Here is an 11,347-nt window from a genome sequence, read left to right as displayed (position 1 = left end):
TCCTCAGCCGATCTCCTCGATGGTTCAGAGGTACGAGAATCAGCAAGTTGCTTCTCCAGCTCGGCAATGCGACGCTCGTACGAGACGACCATACGATTCACGCCACCACCATCCTGAAACACAAGAAATAAAGAATCAAGATAGTAATTGGGAAAAGCCAATCAAGAACATAGAGAGAAATACCAACCTGGAAGTGTTTCCGAGCCCACGACCGATACAGCTCGGGATCATAGAGAGAACCCACAGAAAGAAGCGGGTCGAAGGAGCCGCGAACCTTGCTAGCAAGCTCACCGCAAGCAGTAGCGTTGTTGATAAACAACTCATCCTTTGTCTTGTAAGAAAAGGAGAACGAATCATCAATCTCAGTAGTGTCGTGCGGTATGCCATCCCTCCTAGATCTCTTGGACGATTCGGGCTCGGGAGCAACCACCTCACCATGAGAAGCTCTCTTCCTTGATGGAGTAGGACGTCCAGAATCAGCGTCGACGATCGCTAGGACATCAGAAGCCTCGCCACGCGACTTCTGCGCACGCGGAACGACAGCAGGAACCTTGGCAGCTCTTTTGTCGGCGCGGGTAGCGGCTACCTCTGCCGATCTCAAATCTCCTGCAACTCGCAGATCGACATCTCCGCCGGCTGACGGGTCAACGACTTCAGTGTCGGCAGCGCGCGAAGAAGATCCAGCATCAACGGCCTTCTTGAACTGATCGGCGTATCGAGAAAGTCGAGTGTTAACTTTTCCCATCCCTAAGCGCGGTAGACCTAAAAAGGAAAACAAAAGTGTGACGACCCAATAACCACCGAGGAGAGCAACAATCGATACAACAGAATAAGCAGGAAACTCACGAGATCTCTGAGTAATCAAAGGCCAATCAATCGCCCCTCTCTCTCTGATCTTCCTGAGATTGTCGAAAAAACCTGGAGGATGAGCACGCAAGCGAACGACAGGCTCTGCAAGTAACAACAAAAACAAGATAAGTGTTAGAAGCCAATCAAAGAAAATCAACAAGTAAGGATAAGAAACAGCAAAGCTACCGGGAACCATATTCCACTCAGTAGCGTAAAACATATCGAGGTTGTCAACCGAAGTCTCATCTAGCTTGACAAAGAAAAAATAACGCTGCCAATGACGAATCTTCTTCTCAGCTCCGGTGACGATCTGATAACCCGATTTAGCACTAGTATAAAAGTACCCCGGACTACCTCTGACTTTCGTAAACCTGGTAGCCTCCTCAAGGAAATGTACATCAACCTCTACGCCACAATCGGTACCCAGTATCGCCAAACCAGCTGCGTTGCGGATACCTCCCACAGAAAGCTGGGAGATAGCTATCTTACGCCTCGCGCAGTAACGCGTCAAAAACTCCGGCAGAGGAAACCAAAGACCGCAATCAGTAAAATAATGCTCATAGAGGGCGATAAAACCTACTGGAGGCGTCCAAGGACGCTCGTGGGGTTCAGGAGATCGGAAAACCAAACCCTCGGGCATCTTACACCACCGCATCATCTCGGCAATAGTATCTGATGTGCACAACGAAGGACCATGATCGGCCGGACCGGCTGAAAGACTGGCACCAATCGATGCAGCACTAAGACCCAAAACAGCTGAACGGGGACCAATATCCTCGGCCGGGACAACGTCCATAGGACTCCCACCGGAACCACTGTCGCTATCTTCGCTGAATTCGAAAATATCAGCGAAATCGTAGTCGTTAGCCAAACTATCAAAATCTCCACACTCTACTCCAATGTCAACACCAACGTCATCGGAAGCATTCTTATAGCCGGTACCAGATTCCCTCGTGAAAGCACGTCGGATCCCCGCAGGAGTCTTACCACGCGCACGTGTTGGAACACGAGAACTCGTAGAAGGTCGGCCAACCTTCCTGCAAAGAAAGCCGACCTCGCAACCTCCCATCATAAGATCGGCACCGCCATCGTCGGAGTGAGCGTCAGAATCAACGCGACCGAAATCCTCCATGCCGACCCCAGTTCCGCATGAAAGAGACCCATCTAGCCCCTCACTTAGCTCGGCATCAACCGCAGTCTCATGAACCTGTAAGCTCCGAATTCTCAGCCGAACATGCCCCATGCCGAGCTCACTACCACCTGACGAGTCCGCGTTTATGCCAAGCAGCGACTTGCCACCAAACTCTTTAATGCCGAGCTCACAAGTTCGCCGAGCTCCATTGATATCATCACAACTGAGTTCATCATCGATCCCATGACCGCCGAGCTCAGGGCCACTGAATCCGCCTGTCCCGGAACCACCGACCTCGTTCATGCCTCCTCCCCGATCTCCCATCTCAACTATTCCGCCCTCGAAATCAATCTTATCCTCATGATTCCTCGCGGTTGCAGTATCAAATCCACTTTCACAAAACCCGCCGATAGGTCTGTCGACCTCGGGTACGCCGACCTCGGGCCCGCCGACCATATCGATCCCAAAAGAAGTGCCGAACGCATTCGAATTACTCCGTAGATCTTCATTTTCGATCTCATTTCGCCGGTCCCTCTCAACCACGCGGGAACTACCTAACACCGGATCCCGGATTCCATCATCGCCGACCTCGGCCCGCCAGCTCTCCATGTCGAGATCGACATCCCTATGCCAATCTCCAATCCTCGAGCCAACCTCACCAACGACTCGACCGCCGACCTCGGCGTCAATCTCCGAGGGACTACCTAATGCCTCACTCGCAGGAAACCTCGCAATCCGCCGAACCCTGAACTCGCCGAGCTCAGATCCGCCGAGCTCGGATCCGCCGACCTCAGATCTCTCCACTCGAATCTCCTCGCCGAGCTGGGTCTCACTCCGGCCGACCTCGAAATCTCTAAGGTCGTTAGGCGCTGATAGCTCAACTCGATGGACGACCAACGGCGGATCCGGCTGATCAACCATTGGCGACCTCGCAAGCAGGAATAATCGACGGGCGGCGGCTAGGGTTTTGGGTATGCAATCGACCAAAGAAAGAAGTAAAAGCATGAAAGTAATAAATGAGAGAGAGAAGAAATTACCTTTTATGAAGAAGAAGGAGCAAGTGAAGAAAATGGGAAGGAAGAAGGTGCATAAATAAGTAAATAAAATGGAAAAATTACTGTCAAATCCATCATCTCAATCCGCGACTCTCTTCTCTTTTTCGGGGATATCATTGAAAACCGCATTCAGAATAAAGACCAAAGGATTTTTCCCAGTGCCTCTCGAAAAATGAATCTGGAAATTCTCGAAAAATGAATCTGGAAATTACAGAAGAAATTTCAGAAGAAGTTACAAAAGAGATTGTGGAAGAATCACTGTAGCAATTTCATTTCCCAGAAGCAATCCGAGACGATCTGCGCCGAGCAGGCATATTACAAATAAATCAAGCATGCCCGCCGATCGCAGAAAAACTGACGCTCTCCGGACTAAGGGGGGGACTATTGTTGGACATGGGCTGCGCCCCAATATGCCATTCGGCCCAACAAGACGAATTCTGTGATTTCGGCCCGACCAAAATGGATGCAAGTCATTAATAATCCGTAAAGGGCAATCTCGGGAATTCACGATGGGAACCCTAGAAGACCCTCGGTCTACAGTCCACTATATAAAGAAACAGTACTCACTGGAGAAAGGAGGAGGACTCGCGTACAATACCCCGAGAGCAATACTTTGCGTCTAAAAACTCTTGTTATTCTCTGTATAATTTCCTGTTAGCTTCCGAGCTCGTCGTGACTCACTTGTCAGTTCTCCTGTGAACTGACGAGCACGATCTTGACTCGTTTTAGTGACGACCTCACATTCGTAGCGTTAATAAAGAACAAACTTCACTCTTTCCCCCTAAAATTGATATTTATTTAGTGTTGTGCAATGCCCGGTACAAACAATACTCGGTATTTAATATATTGTATGTTTTATTTAATTATAAGTAATGCTCTTCTTCCATATAATAAATTTGTTATCGTAGGTGTAATGTAATTTCTGCTGACTCATATTTAGACACTTTTTGGTGTTTAAATAGCAACAACGCATGTGCTTTTAATTTCACAGGTACCTCCGAACAATGGCAATCTTCTCTCCCACTCAAGCGCATCAAGTGTTTTTGAACTACAGGGGAGAGCAACTGCGTTACAGCTTCGTGAGCCACCTCGTCGATGCTTTTGAAAGGAATGAGATCAACTTCTTCGTAGACAAATACGAACAGAGAGGCAAAGACCTTAAAAATCTCTTTCTTCGAATCCAAGAGTCGAGGATCGCGCTTGCCATCTTCTCTACCAGGTTTGTATTCTATGCATTCTTTCACATTATCCAGAAGATTCAAGAATTGTAATCACTCTCGTCTTGATTTCAGATACACCGAGTCGAGCTGGTGTATGGATGAGTTGGTGAAGATGAAGAAACTTGCCGATAAAAGAAACCTCCAAATCATTCCAATCTTCTACAAGGTGAAGGCAGAGGAGGTTAGAAAACAGACAGGTGAGTTTGGTGACAACTTCTGGACGCTCGCGAAGGTTTCAAGTGGAGATCAGATCAAGAAATGGAATGAAGCCTTGGAGTGTATCTCTGACAAGATGGGTTTATCGTTGGGAGACCAGAGGTACTACTTTACATTCACCACTTACTAAATCCTTAATCTTCTTCTTCTTGTATGAAAGAATGTATACTTTGTTTTTGGCAGCTCTGAAGCCGATTTTGTCAAGGATGTTGTTACGGCCGTTCAGAGTGTTGTAGCAGCAACTGGACTTGATGAAGAAGAGAAACATTTTGGGAAAAAGAAGAGGAAAGATTGCAAATTTGAGCTTCCTGGTTTCAAGAGAAGCAGAACCAAAAAATTATGACGTTAGACAATGTTAAGCAGAACCAAAAGTTGTGTTTTTAATTTATTTATTGAAGGGTACTTTAATATTCTTTATATGTTGCTTATTTATTTTTAACAAATTCAGATTAATCAATTAATTCTCTGTTTCCCAACAAATCATTAATTCTTTATTTGTTACAATTCCTCAACAAACAACAAATCATTAATTCTTTATTTGTTACAATTCCTCATTATTCTTTTCTAAGTTTGTGTTATATTATTCACTGACGACAGCATACTTGAGAGATCCAACGGTAATCAAAAAGATGACTAATCAATCTTCCGAGCCTCTGTTTTGGATATGTGACTATTTTGGTTTGGTGGTGTCTTTGTGAAATCCTCTGAAAACTTAATGGAATATTTTTCTAATACTTTTATTTGTCAGGTTTGGTCATCCTTATTAGTTATTTATTTATGTTTTAACTACACTTTGGTCATATATGCTGATGCGTCGAAAAAGACTTTGCCGCATAAAGACTTTGCCCTGATGTCATTCCGTATCGAAGTTCCAACATCACTTGCACACTTAACTTTTTATACCATTGCAATTCTCTTGACACCGAGGCCCGGCTCAAGAATATTTAAGTCCCTGAGCTCACAAAAGAAAATGGACCCTGATCTCTATGTTTTTGTGGGAAAAAAAAATTTTAGACCCTATTTTTTTACTTAAAAAAACAAAAATAATTAGGCCCTCTACATTTGCACCCCTGGCACATGTCTAGAGTCGGGGGCTGCACCCTTCTTAATGTTATTTAGTAACATATTTACAGTGGTGCAATTATTAAAACCGGTAATAATATATTTGTTACAAATACCCAAAGTATAACAAATTGTCACATATTTTCATTTTAAAAGTCTTTTCTCTCTCTTCTTCTAGGCAATTCTAAAGACGATTTGCACCGACTCTCCACCGATTGAGTTTTCCGGTGGTTTTCTGCCATTCTAGTGCGGATCTTCATTCTGGTAGCTTTGCCGGTCCTTTGTCTCTTGTTTAGTTGTGTGACTGCGCGTTTACAAATATGTCAAAATACTTATGGAAAGCTCTTCAAAATCTTAACCTTTGTTCGGAAAGGACCCCTCTGCGGATGTCTAGGGAAGCTTTGAAAGATCGCGAAGCTGCTAATAAGCTCAACCTGGTAGTTAAATGCTTAAATTCTCAGCATCAGAAACCGATCGGAATGAAAGGAGCTCTACCAAAAGCTTGGAATTTGCAAGGAAAGGTTACCAGCAGGTTAAATGATGATGGCACAGTCCAATTCTTCTTTCAAGCGGAGCATCACTTAATGACAGTTCTAGAAAATGGAATCTGGCATTATAATCTCTGGATGGTAGCAATGGACTGTTGGACAAGACGCTTTCTTCCGAATTTCTTAACTGAAATTTTGTTTTGGGTCAGAATCCTTAATATTCCTGAAGAATTTAGATCTGATGTTGTTGTTCGTGAGGTAGGAGGTGTTTTGGGTCATATAGATGAAGTTAAATTTCAGGAAGCTACTGAAGAAGCAAATGGGGAAGTTTTGGCTCATGTTAAGATGAATATCAACGATCGTCTTATATTTGTCAGGTATATCGAGTTTGATCCTACCAAGCCGCCCGTCATGATTAGATTTGTATTTCCAAAACTCTGAAACTTCTGTTTTCGCTGTGGGTCTCTATGACATGACCAAGTGCTCTGTGACTATGAAACCCAAATCCCTCAGATTGATGGCGAGGCAATTCGTCATGCTTTAGAACCTCTTTACAGTGAGGCTCAGGGTGGAAGTGATGACATGAGTGAAAACATTGAATCATCTACACCATTCCTTGGTGCTCTACAAGCTCAGTTTCCGACTAGGCCGAGAGAGGAGGATGATATGTCTATCACTCCCGAATACATTCCGCTAACAATAAAAGAGTATGGAGCCAAATCAAAACTGCCTTAGGATGACAAAAGTAAACTTCTTGCCGTTGACCCAGTTGATGAAAATTCTGCAACTTTCGTCAAAGAGGCTTCTGATCACTCAACCAATTCCACATGATGACATCTAACAACGCGACCAAACACAAGTTCCAGGATACAATCCTAATCAATCTAATCAAGTTGCAATGAAGGACGTTGCTGAACCTGTTCTGACTACAGACAGAGGTCAAAAGCGAAAAGGACAGGAAAAAATGATAGAGGATCAAGCCTCCACTTCAAAGGCTAAAACCAAAGGTATGTTTCAGGGGAGGGTGGACACCCAGAAACCACCCCATCCAGGATGAAGATCATGCATTGGTATTGTCAGGGCCTTAAGAGGAACCCTCTGACAATTCCATATCTATAGGATATCAGGAAGTCTTCTAAACCTGATATCTTGTTCCTCGTAGAAACTAAGAACGATTTTAATTATGTGAATAATTTAGCGAAAGATCTAGATTATCCCAATAGGTTTATTCTTCCTTCAGAGGGTCTTAGTGGAGGCATGGCTATTTTTTGGAATGATGGAGTGAAGGTAGATTTTGTAGATAAACTAACCTTAAATTACACAGATATGTACATATGAGAGCAGGGTTCTCCAGCTTTTTGGATTACTTACGTATACGTTGATCCAAATCAACAACATCGTAATAGAATGTGGGATACTATGACCTTTTGGGTTATGTAACAACCCGTCCCGTGGACTCCACTAGCCTCACTGCTAGCTTGCCTCCATAGGCCCAAAGCTGGCCCTGCAAGGCATCGATCCTAACTCCTCACTGTGGCAAATGGAACTACTCATCCAAAACCACAGTAGGTTGTCCTATGTCCAGATCAATTGATGGCAAATTGTCCTGTGGAAAGGTTGATAAAGGGTGAGGACCAGAGTTCGAGGAACGCCTAGCGCACCAATAACCTACTGTGGGTTTGGATGAGTAGTTCCATTTGCCACGGTGAGGAGTTAGGATCGATGCCCTACAGGGCCAGCTTTGGGCCTATGGGGCAAGCTAGCAGTGAGGCTAGTGGGGTCCACGGGATCGGTTGTTACATAAAAATTGATTTTTATATGATAACCCGTCCCGCGGACCCCACTAGACCCCCACTAGCTACCCTAACAGACCGTTCGTAGACCCGCTAGCCCCCTGCTAGCCGTCCAAACGGACCTCAAGCTGGCCCTGCAGGGCATCGATCCTAACCCATCACTGTGGATATCCCAATCCACCAGTAGGTTATTGGTGCTTCAGGCATTCCTCGAACCCTAGTTCCCACCCTTTAACAACCTTCCCACAGGATAAGTTGCCACCAGTTGACCTGCAGATCAATTGGTGGCAACTTGTCCAGTGGGAAGGTTGATAAAGGGTGAGGACCAGGGTTCGAGGAACGTCTGGTGCACCAATAACCTACTGTGGATTTGGATGAGTAGTTCCATTTGCTGCGGTGAGGGGTTAGGATCGATGCGCTGCAGGGCCAGCTTTGGGCCTATGGGGGCAAGCTAGCAGTGAGGCTAGTGGGGTCCACGAGACGGGTTGTTACAGGCTGAAATGGGTTTGTACAGGGGAAAGTCGAGGTTAGTATTTGGCAACTTTAATGATATACAAGGAAATGAAGAAAAGGTTGGAGGTCCTCAAAAACCTGAAAGTTCTTTCAAGCTTTTCAGGAAAATGTTAAATACATCCGGTTTACATGATTTAAAATTAATGGGGGGGGAGGGGGGAAGTTTACTTGGACTGGACACAGATACTCGCATTCAGTCAGCTCCAGAATTGATAGAGCTGTGACCACTGCTGATTGGCAAGATCTGTTTCCTAAAGCCTATGTCCAGCTTTTCGACTGGATTGGTTCTGATCATAGACCACTCTTAATCTATACAGGAGAAAAAAAGAGAACTGGTTGTTCCTTATTCAGGTATGACAATCGGTGGCGGTTCAATAAGGAGGTAAAGGAAGCAATAGCTACAACATGGAACGCTGAGTGTCACCACCTATCACCTAAAAAGTTCCATGTTGCCCTAACAAGATGTCGGATATGTCTTTCCAGGTGGAAGTAAAAGAATCCTACCAATTCGGCAAAGAGAATTCAAGAGCTGAAATCTCAGATTCATCAAGCATATAGTACTACTCCTGTGGATTTCATTTGAGTTAGATTGTTGAAAGACGAATTAGCTAAAGTTTACAGGTTGGAGGAGGAGTACTGGAAAACCAAAAGTAGGATCCAATGGCTCCAAGTAGGGGATCGTAACACCAGATTCTTCCATGCCAAAGCCAAACAACGACGAAGCTTCAATAGAATCACTGCAATCACTGATGCTAATGGGAAGGTTTGGTTTGATGAGAAAGGTATCAACAGGGTGATTATTGATTATTTTCAATCTCTGTTTCTTGCTGAAGCAAATAAGGAGTGCATCAGTCCCGTAGTGAAACATATTAAACCTCGAGTTTCTGCATAGATGAATAAAGAGCTTACTAAACCTATCACGAAAGACGAGTTATACCAAGCACTCCACAATATGTCAAGAGACAAAGCTCCAGGACCAGATGGATTTAATCCAGGTTTCTATCAAGATCATTGGTCCACTATTCATACAGGTGTGTACAATTTTGCCAAGCTATTTTTTGAAGAAGGCTATCTTGACCCAAAGATGAATAATACGCATATCTGTTTGATACCAAAGGTAGGACAGCCTAGTGAAGTAAAGGAATATAGGCCTATAAGTCTAGCAAATGTAGCATACAAAATCATATCAAAAGCTCTAGCTGAAAGACTCAAACCCTGGCTAAGTCACATCATTTCGGCAAACCAATCAGTTTTTATTCCTGGGAGGATGATAACAGACAATATCCTTATTACACATGAGCTTATTCATTCCCTCCATACAATAAAACTAGCCAAACCTTTTATTGCTACTAAACTGGATATTAGCAAGGCTTTTGATAAGGTAGAATGGTCTTTTATTGAGGCAGTAATGAAGCGGATGGGATTCTCTGAGGTCTGGTGTAATTGGATCATGACATGCATCACAACAGTGTCATACTCGATGATTATCAATGGACAACCAGTTGGACATATCAAGCCTCAGCGAGGTATTCGTCAAGGTGACCCTATTTCACCCTATATATATTTGCTATGTATTGAGGCTTTGTCTGCTCTAGTTCAAGAAAACATTCAAAAGCAAAAGCTCCATGGATTCAAGGCTAGCAGAAACGGACCTGCAATTTCTCATTTTCTTTTTGCAGATGATTCCCTTATGTTTTGCAGAGCTTCGTTGGATGAATGTATGACTCTCCTTAACATCCTGCACCAATATGAGAAAGCGTCAGGTCAGAGTGTAAATTTTCAAAAATCGGCTATCACTTTTGGTAGAGGTATTGACTTAGGAACCAAAAATGAGATTAGTAGCATTCTCAAAATCCACAAAACTGGTGGGTTAGGTCGCTATTTGGGTTTACCTGAGTTTATTGGTAGAAATAAGACAAATGCTTTCTCATATCTGGCTCAAAGAATTGATCAAAAGCTGGAAAGTTGGTACACTAAACTTCTGTCCCCCGCAGGAAAGGAGGTTCTTCTGAAGTCAGTAGCTACTACAATCCTAGCATACAATATGTCCTGTTTTCTCCTGCCTCAAAGATTAATCAGCCAGATCACAAGCGCAATGAGACAATTTTGGTGGTCCAGCATCAAAGACAAACACAAAATTCCATGGATAGCTTGGAAGAAGATAACTGACCCTAAAGATATTGGTGGTTTAGCAATTAGAGATCTCAAAGATTTCAACTTAGCTCTGCTTGCCAAACAAAGTTGGCGGATCCTCCAGCAACCAAACTCTCTCATGGCAAGAGTTTTCAAAGAAAAATATTATCCGAAGAGTAGCCTCCTATCATCAGTCTGCAAACCAAATTCTAGCTATGCTTGGAAAAGTATCTCCCAAGGTATTCAACTGATTTCTCAAGGCATTAAGTATATAGTGGGCACTGGGGAAACAATCAATGTTTGGCGTGATCAGTGGCTTCCTCATAACCCACCGCGACCAGCGAGAGGACCTGGATCTCTAATTTATCCCAATCTAAAAGTTTGTGATATGTTATTTCAGGGAGGTTGGAATGAATCTCTGCTCCAACAAATCATGCACCCTGATGACATACCCTATGTTAAGATGATAAGACCCTCTATAACAGGAGCAAACGATGCCATTGCTTGGATTCATACAAATAGTGGACTTTATTCAGTTAAATCAGGCTATCACCTCCAGCATAAGCTCTCTAATGATATATCGCCTCATACTAACTCTTTGTCTAATTCCTCTGAGATCACCACTTTTTCAAAGATTTGGAAATATCATATGCCTCAGAAACTCAAACACTTTTGGTGGAGATGTCTTTACAATGCACTACCAACTGCCACAAACTTAAAGAAGAGGAAAATAGGGATTGATGATACATGTCAGAGATGCGGAGACGCACAAGAAGACCTCAATCACCTTCTTTTCCATTGCAGGATAAGTAAGGAGAGTTTATTCCCTTTCATTGGTTGGAGAATTTGGAAGATGAGGAATGACCTGATTTTCAACAATAAATTG

The 11,347-nt window shown here is 43.7% G+C and overlaps 1 protein-coding gene across 1 annotated transcript; it reads left to right on the top strand.

The window, feature by feature from the left end:
• On the top strand, positions 3,960–4,843 carry LOC104790096 (protein PHLOEM PROTEIN 2-LIKE A8-like). The gene is made up of 3 exons (XM_010515793.2): positions 3,960–4,255; positions 4,329–4,574; positions 4,656–4,843. Exons 1-3 carry the CDS (start codon positions 4,041–4,043, stop codon positions 4,813–4,815), a joined length of 621 nt encoding a protein of 206 aa, XP_010514095.1. The 5' UTR covers positions 3,960–4,040; the 3' UTR covers positions 4,816–4,843.

This window comes from Camelina sativa, chromosome 6 (assembly GCF_000633955.1).
Source record: "Camelina sativa cultivar DH55 chromosome 6, Cs, whole genome shotgun sequence".
In the NCBI taxonomy this organism is placed as follows: Eukaryota; Viridiplantae; Streptophyta; class Magnoliopsida; order Brassicales; family Brassicaceae; genus Camelina; species Camelina sativa.
The sequence above is the reverse complement of the archived record's forward strand: the minus strand, read 5'-3'. Positions and strand labels throughout refer to the sequence as shown.

What these genes read in the sequence shown, in the direction of transcription:
- LOC104790096 (XM_010515793.2), top strand. Translation starts at nt 4,041, where the DNA reads ATGGCAATCTTCTCTCCCACTCAAGCGCATCAAGTGTTTTTGAACTAC. An exon ending in CTTGCCATCTTCTCTACCAG is followed by an intron (nt 4,256 to 4,328) that starts GTTTGTATTCTA and finishes TCTTGATTTCAG; the next exon opens with ATACACCGAGTCGAGCTGGT. An exon ending in TTATCGTTGGGAGACCAGAG is followed by an intron (nt 4,575 to 4,655) that starts GTACTACTTTAC and finishes TGTTTTTGGCAG; the next exon opens with CTCTGAAGCCGATTTTGTCA.